General features: G+C 50.1%; 1 protein-coding gene across 1 annotated transcript in view; it reads right to left on the bottom strand.

The window, feature by feature from the left end:
- Positions 1–17,663, bottom strand: part of CHAT (choline O-acetyltransferase) — a 40,150-nt gene that overhangs the window by 22,006 nt on the left and 481 nt on the right. Inside the window, exons 2-6 of the mRNA XM_037496284.2 lie at positions 14,749–14,940; positions 14,047–14,165; positions 12,634–12,687; positions 9,486–9,666; positions 7,476–7,653 (exon numbers count right to left, since the gene is read on the bottom strand). Coding sequence (XP_037352181.1) covers positions 7,476–7,653; positions 9,486–9,666; positions 12,634–12,687; positions 14,047–14,165; positions 14,749–14,940 — 724 coding nt within the window. The remainder of the gene's footprint in view (positions 1–7,475; positions 7,654–9,485; positions 9,667–12,633; positions 12,688–14,046; positions 14,166–14,748; positions 14,941–17,663) is intronic.

Consider the following 17,663-nt stretch of genomic DNA (forward strand, 5'->3'; position numbering starts at 1 on the left):
TGCCTCTATAAAAAAAAAAAAAAAGAAATGAATGAAAATAAAAATATACTATAGAACACTAATGAGACATATAGCTGAGACATTGTTGAGAGGGAACCGCATGGCAGTAAATGTTCACACTAGAAAGAGGAAAAGTCTTCAGTGAATAACTAGAAGCTCTCACCTCAAGAATTTAGCAAAAAGAGACCAAAATAAACCCAAAGCAAGCAGATGGAAGGGAATGAAACCAGAAACCAATGAAATTGAAAACAATAAAAAAAGAAACTCAATGAAGGAAACCTGATTCTTTTAAAACATCAATCAAATCTTCAGCAACACTAATGTATAAAAAAAGCAAGAGAGAGGAAAAAGGCACATTACCTGGAATAAAACAAAGGTATCACTATAGATGCTGCAGAAACCCAAAGGATAATAAGGAAATACTATGAACTACTGTACAAACATAAATTTGACAACTTAAATGGACCAACTCCTTGAAAAGTATAAATTACCACTAAATGCACCAAATATGAAACAGATAATTTGAAGAGCCCTTTAATCATTAAAAAAGTTGAATGTGTAAGTTTAAAACTCACTAAAAAGAAATCTCCAGGCACAGATAGTTTCACTGGAAAATTCTGCTAAACATTTAAGAAAGAATTAACACCAAGTCACGCATTTTTTTCCAGAAAATATAAGCAGAGGGAACACTTCTGGATTTATTTTATGAACCACAGCTGTGAAGGATGCCACGAGGTCCCTGTGGCATTGGGACTGTTGTGTATCTTCACTCTACCAATGTCAGCAGCCTGGTGGCCACATGCTCTACAGTTTTGCAAATTGTTAGCATTAAGGAGGAAAAGGTATAAGCTAAATTATTTCTTACAACTGCATGTGCATCCACAATTATCCCTAAATAAGCTTAATCTAATTTTTTTTTTAAAGAAATCAAGAGCCAAGAATTTCTCTTCAGGGATTAACCATCTTTCCCTTTTTTAGTATATGTGCTGCCGAAGCGAGCACTAACCATCTTTCCCTTCAAGGTAAACATAAAGAACTTATCATAGTTTCAGAATTAGGGAAGACGTGGCAAGTTGAGAAGGTCAGGAGATACGAAAACACCTCCTAGCTGCCTTGGGCCCCAAATATTGTTGGGCTCCCCATGAGATGGGAAGTGAGGGCCAGAGCAATGGCAGCCAGGGAGCAATGAAGCAGCATGGCTAGAGTGTGTGCACAGATATGTGCCATGTGGGGATGAGAAGAAAGAAAAGAGCACCCCAGAGTTAATAAGGGTTAGGGTTCCATGGAAGGAGTAGAGGCCATGGCCACTGTCACTGGCCACATGGGTGGTGGTTTTCAGCAAGTGCCATTTTCAGCTCACCGGAATTTTCCAGGGAGGATGTGGACCATGGGCAAAGCAGCATCCCCAGAGTGTTGCCTTCAAATCTAATAAGAGTTATCATTTAACAAACCCTCTGTGCACCAGGCACCAGACCACCTGCCCTTCCACGCCCCCTCAGTCCTATTCACGGGGGTGGGGGGGCCTGCCACCTCCGAATCCAATACTAGGTAGCCAGGACCTGGGCCTCTGCATCTGGGTGCTCTTGTCTATAAAAGCCTCATCTTCTGCTGTGGGAGCGAGGCCTTGGCCCCAACACCACACCCTACCCCCACCCAAAGAGAAAACAACATTTGGTCTTGAGATCCCAGAAGGTATTTCTGGGCCAATTAAATCAGAGATGCTGTTATTGCTAATGTGTAATTGGTTTTAAAATCAGCAGACTTTCCTGGCTCTGGATGACAATATTTAAATAGCAAAATGCCCCACCCCAAGTGGTTCTGGTAAACCATGACCGAGGCCTTCTGCAGACACGGCTGCCTTCTGTCAGTTCCCTCCTTGAAAGCAGTGGCTCAGCTCTAATTGGCTGCTGGGGATAAATATTTACGAGGCTGTGTAAACGGAGGCATCTGCCTCTGAAGTCTGTTCTCAGGATCTCCACAGCAGCACCCAGGAAAGCCGGTGGGCTCAAGGGGGCGGGGGGTGCTCTCTGAGCTGGCTATCCTTTTCCTACAAATTGACAAGCACTGTAGTCTTCCAGACTCAGGGCCGAATGTCTAATTAAATTTTCAGACCAGGAAAGTGGTGTTGGCTCCTCCTGGGTTCAGGAAGGCCACAACTCCGTGGCTACCAGGGAGGGAGGTCCTGAAGGTTGCGCACGGCCCGCTTGAGGCCCACCCTGTCTGCTCGTCCCTGCAGAGCTCAGCCTTGGAAGGTGGATGCCCTTCGGTCTGCTTCAGTGCCACCGCTGACTACCTCTAAGGAGGGGGACCATCTCCACCTGCGCAGGACCTGGACTCTTCTGTTCTTTGGGGATGAAATCCCCACCTCAGAGGCTATATGAAGACTGTAGTAATGAGGAGCAAGGGTCCAGGATGCGGTCAAGCACAAAGGGGACCTCTATGCACAGTGGCTGCTAAGAGCTGAATAAATGGGTCTCAGCCTGGGCTGCACACGAGGGTACTTAAAAAATACAGATTCCTTGGCCTTACTCCTGCCTCCTGGAAAATCACTGGCATCCAGGGAGCTGGTTTGGGGGTTTTTTTAGAGAAATTCTCTGGGTGATCCTGATGTCATTGGTCAGGCCCAGTCTCACTCTGCCCACCTGGGTTTAGCTTCAAGTCCATCTTGGCACAGAAATCCCTCCTGGGCTATGACAGGCAGAGATGAGGTCCCCAAATCCCTCAGGAGTCTTGTGGAAGACCTTCCTTTGATTTTATCCTGTCCATTCTTGTCCTGACAATTCTGCTTACTCTATTCTCCCCAACCAGACTGGTGTGGGGAGGGGGTAGGCAACGACAATCCTGGTGGGTCTTGTCATCCTTAGTACCCACATCTTAAAGCTGCCAACAGAGATGATAATTCACATGCTCTTCCTGCACCCCGTTCTCAGTGACCCTTGTGTGAGAAGCTCGTGGAGTGTGGGGACATGGGGCGCAGAGCAGGGGCATGGGCTTTGTGGCAGACAAAACTGACTACCGCTGATGTTCTGTGCCAGGTTGGTGGTTATTGGACCCTGTTGAGCTCCACCTCATTGCCCAGAGGGTTGGGCTGGGCACTTGGAGAGGTCACGGAAGGGAGCTGTCGTGGCTGAGTTGTGGTGGAGAATCAAAGACCTCTACTAGAAGGAGAGACAATTGATGAAATCAACTGTATCTCTGATCCTCAGTTGACTCTGAGAATTTAGGGGCAGATTTTGTCCGAGTTCATGCTCCTCAGCCCGCACCTCCAGCAGGACAATGGGAGCTCAGCTTGGCCGAAGTCTCCTACAGAGAGCACCTGCCTAGGCCTGGTTTCCACTGGCATTGATTTCTGCCCAGGTCTCAGAGAGCAAGGGGGGACCTTTGGGCTTCAGTTGAGATGCTCTGGACACAGACATGTACACAGGAAATACCACATGAAGACACAGGGAGAAGCCATCCAGCAGCCAAGGAGAGAGGCTTCAGACAAAAGCCTCATCTCCTCTTATCTCCTCTTAATCATGTTGGATTAGGGCCCACCCTCGTGATCTCATTGTATCTCAGTCTCCTTTATAAAGACCCCGCCTCTAAACCTGGTCACATTCAGAGATACTGGGGGTTATTAGGACTTCAACTTAAGAATGTGGGGAGGGGCCTCCCCGGTGGCGCAGCGGTTGAGCGCTGGTTGAGTGCTGGGTTGCGAAGCTGCCCACAGCCTCTGCAGCAAAGGTACGATCCCCGGATGCTCCCCGGCCACCAGAGGAGGGTCCCACATGGCGCGCAGACCTCTCCTGCTGCCCGCTGCTCCCCTCAGCAGTGTACTTCGGTCCTTCTGCCTGCTCTGCTCCCCGCTCTGGCTCCAGTGAATTCTCTCACCCTCCCGTGCTTCTGACTGTACCCAGTGCTTGTATAAATAAATAAATAAATCTTAAAAAAAAAAAAAGAAATTAAGCAGCTGAAAATATTAAAAAAAAAAAAAAAGAATGTGGGGAGGAGGATAAAATTCAGCCCCTAACCCAAGGGAAGTCAAAGAGAGGTGGATGATGGTTGATGGGATAAGGAGTGGATGTCTGGCCTGCAGACTGTGTGGCTGAAGCCTCTTAGTGTGGTGCTCTGTTCTGGCAGCCCAGGCTGGCTAATACATTGCCTCACTCCGGTTAGAACAAGTCATGTGAGCCACAACCTTGTCCCTCTCTCTCCCTTGGTTAGATACCCCAATCTTGGCTGAACCACTGACCTGAGGAGCTAAATCTTGAGGGGTGTGGGGAGTTGTAAAACAATGCTAATTAGTTTCACCTAAAATGTATGACCCCAAGCCTTCAGTTATGAGCTCAAAACAGTCCATAAATCTTACCAAGTTTCCTGAGTAAGTTCTCTTTCTTACTTTCACAGAGGCTGTGTCAAACATTCTCTTTTGCCTTCATAATTCTACCCTTGCCTCTCTCAGCTCCTAGCTGTGGCTCAGCTGATCTGAGGCCGGAAGCCACCCATCAGGAACCTTGTAGTGCTCCTGCCACCACAACCACTGTGGACCTTGGCCCAGGTTTCTGTTTTCCATACCAACAAAAGATATTTTATTCTCTGGGTTCCATCTCCCATTGCCTTTGAAAGAACCCCACCCCTCCATTTATCTCCTCTCTCTTCACAAGCAATTAATTTTATGGAATTATTACCATGCATTGGTTTACATATAACCATGCTCTTTTCTCACCTACTAAAAATACTTCCCTTGACTACCATCTTCTTCCAGCAACTCCTCCATGTTTCTGGGGGGATACATTTCTGAAAGCAATTAGCTATACTTACTGATTCTACCCACTGGCTGTCTCATCAATAATTTCTTCCATCTGCATACAACCATCGTTCTTCTTACCATTCCAGTCTGGTCTTTGTGAAGGTGACTGATGACTTAGGGTTGCCAAGCCCAGAGTCTCCTCTCTGCTGTCCTTCCCTGAGCTCTCAGCAGAATTTTAGGTGGCTGACAGCTCAAACTCAAAGGTCTCTCAGACCTTTGTACTTTTTCTCCTGGTTTCCTCTTGGCTCCCCACACTGGTCTTCACAATTCCTTTTGCATCTTTCTCTACCTGACCTCTAAGGCCTCGTTCTTCTGTTTCTAGATGATCTCACCCACATCCATGACTGTAAATATCACTTATGTGCTGACGGCTCTCAAATTTATTTCTCTGTCCTGACCTCTCTCTTGAGCTCCAGACACATATATCTAACTTGACACTTCCACTCAGATGACTAAGGCATTGCAAACCTAACTTAGAAAGGGTTCCTCTATTCTGTAGGCACTTCCTCAACCTGGCTTCCATCTCAGTGAGCGGTACCATCATCTTCTCAGTTGCTCAAATGAAAAACCTAGAAATGTTTCTCATTTCCTTTCCTTCCTGTTGCTTCTGCTTTGAAACATATCTATCCTTTTTTTCCTTCCTCTCAACTGTAGCCCATGCTGCCGTGACGTCTCACTCTCACACTGAAACCATGTCCTGAGTGGTTTCCCAGCTCCCCTTCTGCGGGCAGGGGCTGCTCTGTGAAGGATGGGTTTCCTGCCACGCAGATGACACAGTGTTAACTGGATTAACTGGACTTCCAAAGGGAAGGCTTGTGGGCCCGCTCCTTTCTGTTGCTCTTTCCTTAGAAACAGCACTGCCATTCAGAAAGCCAGATCAAGTGCCATTAACAAATTAATTTCGATTAGCGCAGCCCGAGCACTTAGACCTCAAGGCAATCCTGGTCGGTCCTGCGGGGAGATGGCTTGGGTCTGGCCTGCTAATAAAGTAGAAACTGTACTGGAAGCAGAGGTGATTATTTTGATGCCTGCCTCTGTCCCTGGAGGGGAGAAGAGTGGGATTTGATTACACCATGGTCTCCTGAGGGAATTAACTCACTTTCAAATGATAAGTTATTAATTCCCCAACTTGGTGGTTAGGTCTGTGAGAGCAGAGCCAGCTCTCACATTTCCCTATGGCCCATGAGGCCTTTGATTTAGGACCAAATATTCTGCAGGTGCTCAATAGTTGAATGAAAGAATAATTAATTAGTAAGTGGGAGATAACTCTGGGGGCTCTGCATCAATAATAACCTTTTATTCTTTTATTCAATAAATATAACTGGCTCCTTCTGTGTTTGGCATGGGAGATTCAGAAGTTAAACCAACGACAAACCCCCTGTTCTCCTGGACCGTATGGACTGGGGGAGGAAGGCAGATAACCATATGAATCAAGCAAATGAAAAGCTGACTTCAAAGAGTGAGAAATGCAATCAAGATGAGGAAACAGGACAAACTGACAGTGTGTGGTAAGAGGGAAGGATGCTCAAGGAAGGACTGAGGTAAAGACACCTGAACTGAGGCCTGGGTGGCACAGGAGGCAGCAGGTCCTGAAGGAGAACTTTCGAGGGAGGGACACCAGAAAGTGCACCACCTCTTCTCTCAGTATGTCCAGGATGGCCATCATCATACGCTGGAGTAGGACAGGCACATCCCTACAGGCCCACGGCCTGGCCCACAGTTGTTCTGCCTGCTTGGATGCCAATGTTCCTGGCTACCCTTCTCCTTCATACCTCAGGGCTTTGCTTAACTCCCACCTCTTCCAATGAAACCTTTCAATGGTCCCCTAATTGGGAGGGCTCTCCCCTCTCTGAAATCCAGGAGCACTTATTTGACCCCTGCTATCTCTACTGCCATTCAGGGGTAAACATAGCATGACTGTGACCTTGAATCTCCTCCACCATATCCTCTCCTCAGGAAATCTGAAAGGACACCTGACTGAATAAAAGCAGATGGAGGCTCCGGGAAGTTTGGCCTGTCCTCCCAGAACGTCTAATGTAGGCAAGAAAGGAAGACTCTCTATCCAGTTCCTGGGGCAAGGGCTGGCTTTAGATTTGAAATGTAGTCTCCAAAAGAATAATTCAAAAATACTTAGACTAGTACCAGCTTTCTTATGAGAAAGCTTGAAAACTTTCATAAGAGCAGAAACCATTCAGAGGGCTAAGATCATCCTGAAGATGAAAAATTTAGGACAGAGAAACCACATGAAAGAGGCACTAACCACCCTCCCAGAAGTAGACTCCATCCCAAATTCCCACCTCACAGCTCTCCCAGAGACTCAGAAGCCTCAGATGAGCACCATCCCTGCCCACCAGTAAAACACAGCAGCTTCATTGCAGCCAGCCTTCCTCCAGTTCCAAACCTTTTCTCCCCCAATTCCCCCAACATCCTGGAATTCCAGTGCTAGTCAGCTTCACTTGGAAAGCTGGAATATTGTCATACAAAATACAAGGGTACAAAAGGTGCCTTAGGCTTCAAGGTGCCTGGCTGACAGGAGGACTCGCAGTCCTGAGGTGGAGGGAGGTCTGAGCTCCCCTCACTATGGCAAATGGGGATGAGACCATGGTGCCATACCCTGGAGGAAGGAAAGCCAATGGCATGAGGATGAGATGGTTGTGGAGATGCACTGGGCACTGCTGCTAACCTTTCACGAGGACCGTCCTGGCCTCAGCCCACTCGCTCCTCCCGTCTGACGTCAGCAGGCCGATTGGAGGCAAGCGTTCATCCTCGTTGGAAGCCATTTTGACTATCTTTCTCAACTGAGTGAACAGATCCCCCTCACTGAGACGGCGGAAATTAATGACAACATCCAAGACAAAGAACTGTGGGGGAAACAGGTCAAATACATCACTCTTGGCAGCTGGCCTAAGGTGCGAGGCCTTCACTGAACCTTCACACATGAACTCAGGACAGGAGAAGCTCATGTCCAAGGTTCCCAAGGTATGTGAAAGTTCTGAATAGCCACAGTTTGGGGACCAACCCAGTGCTGTTGACTGTGCTTGACTCCAACCTGACTCAATGCACAAGGCCAGATAAATTCAGCTAAAAGAAAACTTGTTTTGTGGTCCCTAGTTAAAGTGCAACCATTATGTTGTGGGGAATTGCATATAAATTGGTACAAAGCTGTTGGAGAGCATTGTCTATCAGAACTAAAAATGTGCATACCCAATGGCTCAGCAACCCACTTACATACATGCCTGAGCCTGAGGCTTAGAGAAACATATATCCTTGTGCCCTGGGAGACATATAAAGGAATGTGCACATCAGCCTTGTTTGCAATAGCAAATGGTAGAGAGCCTAAATGTTCTTCAGTAAGGAACCGGCTAAGTCAAATATAGTGTACTCATTCAGAGCACGTCACCCAGCAGTGAAAAGGAATGAACTCGCTCTGATGCAGGGACAGATCTCAAACACAGTGGGGAGTGGAGGAAAAAAAGCAAGTCAGTAAGTAATATGCAGAAGAAAATTAAAATGGAAAACAATCCATACAATGTTCTATGCATACGTGTGCACATACACGTGTTTTGGATGTAAGGCCTGAGCTGTCATTGAAAAGCATTGAAATCCAGAGCCGTGGGCTTTGTAAAGGGTCTTATTCTTAAGTCAAGATCCTTTTTCACGTGGCTGACATGAGTATCTGGTCCCATGCCCTGAGAAACACATGTGCGGCCTTGTTGAGAGCAGGAGTCCTGAGTGTTTCTGGGTGGGATGGGTACAGTGGCGTGTGGGGGCTGGGAGATGCTGGGTTTGACTTTTGAATGAAGATGGGGAAATTTCTCATGTTGAGGCTTGTTGGTCAGGGTGTCAGTGGGCTTCAAATCTGGGGCTCACCATGCTCAGATGGCAGACTTTCCTTGAGCTCCCACCTTAGACTAAAAAGGTGAGATGAACCCAGGAAGAAAATATTGTAGAAAGAATACCAAGGGAGTTCCTGGGGTGCTTGTTAAACTTGGGTTTCAGCAGAAAACAAAATGGTTTTTGTCACATGAAATACATGGTGTCTCATTAAATAGAATATACAGCCTGGTAGGTACCAGTAAGGGGTTGGGAGCCCTGACATTCAGCCTGTCTCCTGTCCACATGGGCCTTTGTTGGTTCCCTGGAACCCAGTTTGAAAACTTGAGCTGCAGGGGCTGGAGCATGGACTTGTGTCATTGGCCAGATCTGTAAGTTCATCCCTTCCCTAAATAAGCCACTTAACTTGACTAAGTCTCATTTCCTCCTCTGTTGAGCAGATTCCAAGCCCTCCTCTGCAGGGTCATTGTTGGACTAGATGAATATGTGCGAGTGCTGAGGCCACAGCCTGAAGAAGGAGGTCCCAGCACGCAGCCCATAAAGCTGTCTGTCTGTGTGTGGTCTCCAGGAGGAGAGCTGGGTGACTGCAGGTGGGGCACAGAGGCCATGCTGGGTCTCATTCATGGCCCTCAGTCCACCCAGGCAATTCTTTCACAGTGACCTTGTTGGTCAGGGCTGAAATGCGAGCCCAGTGAAGGGTTCTCAAAAACCAACCCATGGAGAGACATGGGACCAACTGGGAGTCAGGAGACCTCAGCTCACCACACGGCTCTGAAGGGGCCTGAGCGCCCTTGGAGAAGCAGGGATGGAAGAGCACAGGTGTGCCCCTCTGAGAGCCAGGCAGCAAGGGGCAGCTTACCTGGTTGGCGCAGGCCACGATGACGTGCTCCGGCTCAGGCATGACGCTGCTCTTCTGGGCCACCAGTGTGTCCTGGGTGTGGCCTGGTAGCCGGTAGGAGGAGAAGAGCCCATAGTATTGCTTCATACAGAGGGGCTGCCCTGACAGCTGGCCCTTGGCACAGTCAGTGGGGATGGAGTGGCTGGAGTGGGGTGCAGAGGGGAAGGCAGGGAATCAGAATTGGTTCTACTGTATCTTGATAAGCAAAGCAGGGCACAAAACAATGGCAACTGAAGTGCTCAATTTGCTTAAGTATCAGAGGGCCCATTTTCATGACTCATGGAAAATGAGTCTCCTTACCCCTACCTCATGCACTGCTGGGCAAGTCTTGCCATTTTAACCCTCTGTGCTTCTGTTCACACTGACCTTTCTTTAGCATATCTTCACCCCAACTCCTGCACTCACTCACCTAATTTGTTTAGAAAATTCCTGCTCCAACTTCAAGAATCTATTCCTTCCTTACCTCTTCTAGAAGCCTCCTCAGGTTCGAGACAGAGTGTTCTTTTTCTCCTGAGCTGTCAATAGGCCTTGTGTCCGCCCTCCCCCCCTCCTGTTCTTCTTTGCTCCCCTCCTTTTATTCAGTGCCCAAGACCATGCTGGGTCTCATTATTGCCCCACAGTCCACCCATAACCCCCCCTTTCCTTTCATCTTTGCCCTCTATTTCCTCCTTCTCCCCAACTTTGCCCGCCTCCCTTCCTTTCTTTCCATCAACAAGTGTTTATTAGCACTGCTCGATACCAAGCACCATTCTGGGGTCTGAGAATACAGCATCAAGGAAGACGTGTTTCCTGCTCTAATGGACTGACATCCTAAGATGTGTAGGTGGGGAGTAGCCCACAAGCAAGAAATGGGGAATAGGAGGGTTTCAGGTAGCGAGGCAGGATAACAGTAACTGGCAGGAGCCGGAGGAGGTGGGCAGAGGATAAGAAGCAACATTAAGGGTGGCCTGGGAAGAGGTAGGCCCAGAGGCAGCCGGGGGGCATCCCACAGCCTTGTTACTCAAAGTGCAGCTGTCAGACTGAACTGCAATGACCATGAGGGGGTGAGTGTGGGAATCCAGAGGGAGCTTTCAGAAACTTTTGTAGCAGTTTGGCAGAGGAATGTCCCATCTGTTGACGCTAATAATAAAATGTGGTCTTTTACCTTTGTACCTTTTTACATTTCTGTAGGGTTTTACAGACATTTTACAAATAAAAAATATATTGCTCTTTCACCACAATTCATTTGAAAAACACTGGTCCAAGATGAAAAGGAAGCCAGTGCGGTGGAGGGCAAAGAACCAGAAGGCAGAAGGTGGAGGAGACTGTGGCAGCCTGAGGGGCCCTGCTATTCTCGGGAGGTGCTCGCCTTGAGGGGGGTGATTTGATTTGTTTTACTGTTGTGGTGACCCTGGATGTGTGTGCAGAGGGTTGAAGAGGGTGGTGGGGAGAGCGGGAAGGAGGTTTTGTGGCCAACAGAAGGGAGGTGAATTCTGCCCCTGAGCACAGATTAGACCAGGCAACGTGGCCAGGGAGGAAGAGCCGTGGGCAACGGGACTTGCCAACCTGGAACATGTTGGTGTGACTAGAGATGGCAAGACAAGGTGAAAGGCAAGCTTGGGAGTGGGGCTGGGCCCAAACATCCACTGGGGATGCGTCAGCACTCAACAGCTGGGAGACACCCCAGGTGGCATGTCTGGGTGTAGGATAATTGAGTGTGGGGCTCAGGAGAGGAAACAGTGCTATGTTTTGTGCAGTTAATCTGTATTTTTTTGCACAATAGCCTGAGAACCTTTTGAAAGCAGGGATGAGGGCTTGTTTTCTTTGTTTTCCCAGCATCAGTGACATTGAAAAGTGAATGAATGAGTGAGTTAAGCGTCCAAACCAGGCAGCTTGGGTGAATGTTCTGGCATTATGAAACCCTTCCATTTGGGAACGTTGGGCTCTAGCCTGTCAGTCATGAAATGGCCCAGTGGACTTTCCCCTTTCACTGTCCAGCTGGGGTGTGGGAAGAAATGAAGCTCTTTGAAATCACTGTTGAAGGCCCCACAGGAGTGAGTTCTGGACAGAGTGGAGCACAGCCAGTGAGCAAGTGACACCAAAGTAACACCATGAGGAGAGAGCAACCTGAAGAGCTGGGGGCCCCTTGGGGATATTACGGTTTCCTCAGCATTCAGAGAGGAGCTAAGAGAAAGCAGTCTGAGAGTGTCTGGTTCAGAAATGCATTGTCCGGCCTGCGCTTCACGTATCATCTCACAAGATATTTCAGGAGCCCCATGAGGTGGCTGCTATTATTATTCCCATTTGATGGAAAGGCGAGCAAAGCTAGGAGTGATCACTGTCCCCTGAGGTCAACATATCCTGCACTGTGGGTGTCTGAATTCACACTCAGTTCTGCAGACCCCAGGACCTAAGCCCTGGGTCATTCTGCTCTTTGTGTCTGGGGACGCTGGCCCCTCCTCTCCAAAGGGAGCAGGCCTTCCCTGGAGGGCCGCAGTTAACCCACTAACCTCCTGAGCCTCAGCTACTTCTGCTCTGCAAAGGACACTGCCTTGGACACAGCATCTAATCTGCATCTGATGCTCTTACAGTGTCTGCCTCTGGGAACCTCAGGTCCTCTCACTCTCTCCAAGTTCCTGGGGAAGCTGGGGCTTGGAAAGAGGGGGTTTTCCCCCTAGAATCAGTGCTTACCCACTGTGCTCATGCAGGTCTCTTCCACCTGAACCATGTCATTCCTTGAGCTTAGTGAGATTGAGGAACAGGCTTGGAGTGGAGAGATCATTCCACTCACATAACAAGTAGCACCTCGCTCCACAGCCCTTCCTTCACCTTATGGTATGTTCTCTGGATTCCTGACACACTAATTTACCGCACATGATGCAGGAGGCAGCATTTTAGAGCTATCAAGGAAGGACAGTATTTACCCAAAGAAGAAAAACTGCTAATGTTCAGACTGGCCAGGGCCAAAGTCATCTTGAGGCTGGGGAAGCAGAGGGTGGGGTGGGATGAACTGTTCTGTGACTGGAGTTAAGATCCCTGCCCTCTAGAAGCTCTGTCCAGTGTGGCAGGGAGGCAAGCTGTGCCAGAACCAGGCACTCCCACCACACGCCCCAGGCTGGGCCAGGCCTACCTGTCTAGCAGCATCTTGTAGTTCAGCACACCGGAGATGAGGTTGGCTGCAAACCTGCAGAGAGATGCAGCCTTAGTCTTTCCTCTCAGGGCCCAGATCCACACACCACCCCACCCCTGCCCCACGCTCTCTTCAACTTATTCTCCCACCTTCCCAAACACAGTGATTATCCACCAGATGCCAGGCCCAGGAGTGCTAATCACATGGGGTTCCCGTTGTCCCCTCACATACTGTCAGTCCTTCACAAGCTGGATTTCAAGTGTCCAGTGGAGAGAAGGGGTAGGGGAGGCAGAGAAACTGGAAGGTGAGTGAGGAGAGGTGGGAGGAAGTGAGAGGAGTCCAGGGAGAGGGCTGGATGGTCAGGGGTATGGTTCTTCCCATAAAAGGCAGTGATGCTGGACTGGGCCAGCACCCCTGGGCTTTGGGGAAATCCAGTCTTCTGGGAAAAGTGAGTAATTTGGTTCCCTTACTACTAGTGGAAAGGAAAGCAGGTGTGTGTGGGGGGCAGGGTGTGGTGCCAGAGAACTGTGCCAGAGGACTGTGCCATCCAAACTGTCCATGAATGATAAGTCCTGGCTAATTGCATTGGGAATAAATTGTCTCCTCTGATTCCTCTGGAGAACTGCTGCTCATCCCTCCACTCACTTCCTTCATCCAGGTAGGCCCTGGCTGCAGGGCAGGTTTGATGCCCCAACAAGCAGGTCAGTTGGGTGGGCTTGGTCAGGAAGGAGGGGACTTCCAGGCATAGCTGGGTCCTGCCCATACAGCAAGGTTGGCCCTGATTCTTGTTTTATTTTCCTCCCTGACAAATGTCCCCGCAGTGAACCCCATGTGGGTCTGGGGTCTGGGTTTGATGTTGCAGGGAGACCCTTCCTCCCCACCCGACGCCTGTGTAAATGGCCCTCCAACGTCATAGTGGGCCCGGAGATCATTCCAGCGGCTCAGTGAGCTCTGAAATTGCAGCAGATGGCACAGGCTCTGGCGGCTGTGGCTGATGGGAAGGAGACATTTCCACCCCCTGGAGCCTCCCTTTAGAGCTGGAGCCTCAGAGGCCCCCTCAGCCTGGGGCTGTGTGTCCCAGGGACAAGGACACTGGCCAAAGCAGAGGGAACACCCTCTTCCCAGAGCCTCAGCCAGGTCAAGACTAACATGGGGACACATGGGGGCCTCTTCCCCTGCCCCCTCTGTCCCATTAGTGCCACCCCTTCATTCTGAGGCAGACCTCATGTTTGTCATTCACAGCCTCACCTCCCCTCCCTCTGACCTCATGACCTGAATGGCTGCTGTCTCGGGGCTACTTGGCCTCAGAAAGCTCAGTTAAGGACAGCTGGGCCTGTCCCTCCTGGAGCAGGGGCTGGATCCCCTCCCCAGGATGGACTCCTAAGCTGCGATCCCAGGAGCACTGTGCCTCACCTGAGCTGGTCATTGGTGTCTTGGAAGTGCTGCCGGGTGAAGATCACAGCCGGGCTGGAGTTGACAGGCAGGGCCAGGCGGTTATTGAGATACATGTCATTCAGCCAGTATTCAGATACCTGTGGGCAAGGTAGGGAGGGGGGCCATGACTCCACACTCCAAGCTCCCCACTTCCTTCCCAACAGAGGCACCGTGCCTGCGGAGAGCCCCAGTCCCGAGGGACAACTGGGACACCGCATCAGGTTCCTCTTTTATTCATTCACCCCATAAACACTGAGCCTCGGGGTGGGGGGGGTGCTGGGATCCAAGTGCTCCCCAGTCCACCATGTCTGCCCTTCATCTTTGCACTATACTTTCACCTTTCGTCCACCCCAATTTCCCACTCCAGCTGTTTGGTGCCACATCCCTGTCTCTGCCCCACCTTCCTATGAGTGTCCTGTTCCTGCTTTTCATCCTGCTGTTTCCCTGACCCCCCCCCACCCCATCTGTGCCCATTTTGCCTCCTAACCCTACCTCCCATCCCACATCTGGTCTGCACCCCAGCCTTACCCCTTTCTTTCCTCCTGTGTCTCTCTCGTCCTATGTGCCCATTTGCCCCATCTTTGTTATTTGCCTGCCGCTTTTCTAAATCTCTCTGCCTCCATGTCTACTTCCTACTCCCGCCCAGGGGTTGCTTGCCTGCCTCCTGCCAGCAACTCTTACCCAGTTGGCTGTCTTCTCCTGCCGCTCCAGGAGCTTTCGCTGCAGGGTCTCGCCAAGGCCACCGGGGGCCCCAAACTGCTGCACGATGGCCTGGCTCCTCCTGAACTGCTCCTCAGACACCAGGTGCTGCATGCACCGCAGGTAAGTGGCCAGGGTCTGCTGCAGTGGAGGCACTGGAAGTTTGGGCAGCTCCTGGAAAAGAGGGTGCATAAATCTTTATTGTGTCCCTTCTTATATGTGAGCCGTGCCTATCCCCAAGTGTGTCTCCAGGGTTGCCCCATCCTTGTTTCCTGTTCTGGGACTTAACTGTTTCAGGGCCCAGTTCAGCAGAATTATGAACTTAGGAAGATCCTGCTTGCTTAGACTCCTATCCAAGCCCTGCCCCGGGCTGGGACAAAGTGCAGAGGGAAAGACCCCAGAGCTGGTAGCATGTACTCCTGGGTTTGAGCCCTGACCCTGATGCTGACAAGAGTGTGACCTTGAGCAAATCACCTTTACTTCTGCCTCACTTTACTCTCGTGTAAAATGAGGATAGTAACTACTAACTCTCATAGGAGCAAAGAGATCATGATGTGGATCTCTTTTTATGGTGCTTATAAGCGTAAAAAGGTAAGTCTAAGATAAAATAGCTCCGTTATTGATATTGTTGGCTGCGGGTCACTCTTAATTTAGGAATTGTTCCGAGCTGGGGCTCCAGAATCCAACTGATCTCTGGACCCAAAGAGTGTGACTTTAATGGAGAGATCTGACAGGTGAAGGATGGTTTTGGGTGGGAGGCAGAGTTCATTGCTGCCCTAAAGACTAGAATTCTGCAAGATGTTTTCTGCGATGGTGACTCATGCCCTGGGTTTCTTATTAAATCCCTCCCAGTTATGAAACTCAGGGAGAGTCTTCTGTTCCCAGTGGGCATGGGGTAGGTGGGGGAGAGGGAGAGAGTATGGTGGAAATTCTTCTCTTAACCTCTACAAGCCTCAGCTTCCTCATCATTGGGACATAAATAACAAGTCCTGCCTAAGTGGGGTACAGAGAGGATTAAATGAGAGAAACAACTGGTCCCAAATAGACATATCATAAAATGCCATGCAGTTACTGTTCTTATCCTCCCAGAGGGATTCCTAAGAGGAAACCCATCATCTCTGGGGACCCCCAAATTGTGGACCGTGCCTGAGTAGAATTCCCCATCCAAGTCCTCCTATCTGGGCCCCAGTTTACCAGCTGTGTTCACACAGGGATCTCACCTGTGTAATATGTTAGCCACAGGTTACAGTTAACGTGGGTAGGGATGTTTTAATCCCATTTACAGATGAGGAAATTGAGGCCCAGAGAATGGAAGACAACTCTGGGATCACCCAGTAAATTGGTGGCAGAGCTGAGAGCTGAAAGCAGTCTTCATACAACATCTGTTCTGCTCCTTCCTCCATCATTGTTTTCTCCTTCCCCTTTCTCCATTTCCCAGCCCCTTTCTCTTTTCTTCTTCCTCAAGTAGCTGATGACAGTGGGAAGTCAGGACTTTTCAGGTTATTGTTTAAATTTTGCAAAGTTGCATAGGGACCGCCTTCTTTCAAGGGTGTCTTCTCCCTAGGGTGATGGGGTGCTGAATGTTCACCCCAGTGGGGTGCGGAGTGAAAGCTTTGCTCCTGCTTCTTCCAGGGCTGGAGCTCCCAAGGCAGCCTTGGCCAGACAAACCAGCAAATGTGCTGATGAGCACAGGGAATCCTCTACCTGTTTGAGCCTGTCTCTAGAGCACACTCCCCTAAGGGGAGGGAGGAGGTGTCAGTGCCAACTCTGGGCTCCCCCGCCCTGAGGAACACTTGAGGATGACTCTGGGCAGCACTCCAGGTTGCCCAGACCATTGCCAGGGAACCAGCCCCCTACCCCCCACCCAGCGGCTCTGGTTCCCTCTTCCTTCTCTTGGGCCTAAGAGTCTGTGCGGTGGGTGACAGGACCTGCACCCACAGAAAGCCCAGCCTAACTGGCGGCCCGGGTAAAGAGCGTCAGCTGAGGGCCTCCCCAGTGGCTCGGCGGGTTGAGAGCAGCGCTGTGAAGCTGTCCGCAGCCTTTGCAGCACCAGTTCGATTCCCCGGCCAACCAGGGAGAATCCCACAGGGTGAGGCAGACTTCTCCTGCCTCTCCCGCTGCTCCCTACAGCAGTGCTTTCGGTTCATCTGCTTATTCTATTCCCCACTCTCTCTCTGGTGAATCCTCTCACCCTCTGCCACTCTGGCCTGTACCCCAGCTCTTGTATAAATAAACTATAAAATTACCTTTAAAAAAAAAGGGTGTCAGCAGGTCTGGCTGGGCCCCTGCTACAAATAGACCACCCCTTCCTAGAGCTCTGCCAGTGTGCTGGGACTCAGTCTGGGTCATAACCAGGTGACAGGTAAGAAGGAGCTAGGCAGGAAGGACATTCCCACCCAGATATCTCAGACCTAGGGCTCCTCCCCAGACTCTGGGCCTCTGACCCACGCCTGGGGCCAGAGGAAGGGATTTATGCTAAGGAGGAGAGAGTTTGAACCCCGGGGGTCCCAGATCAGTGCACACTTTCTGGGCAGTTGGTGTGAGTCAGGCTCAGGGCTGAGTTGGGATACAATGGCAACAGGGTGTGCTCTCAAGGAAGCCACAGTCCAAAGGGAGGGACATGCCTTGAGCCAGATGGAACCACAGAAGATCTTGTCAACCGCAGAGGTCTGGACGAAGTGGTGAGCAACTCCATGAGGAAAAGCCATAAAGTTCTGATCAGGGATTCAAATGAAACCCTGAGGTGGGAGGGGCAGGAGTCAGGCCGATGGGAGAAGCAGGTAGCAAAAAGACCAGTGTGGTGGAGAAACCAAAGCACACAAGCTGGGTCAGGTGTGCTGCTCTTCCCACTGGAAGGGGCAGGGGAGAGAGGATGGCCACCCAGGAGGAGGAGTATT

Source organism: Talpa occidentalis, unplaced genomic scaffold (genome assembly GCF_014898055.3).
Source record: "Talpa occidentalis isolate TD23 unplaced genomic scaffold, MPIMG_talOcc4v2.1 talOcc4.8, whole genome shotgun sequence".
In the NCBI taxonomy this organism is placed as follows: domain Eukaryota; kingdom Metazoa; phylum Chordata; class Mammalia; order Eulipotyphla; family Talpidae; genus Talpa; species Talpa occidentalis.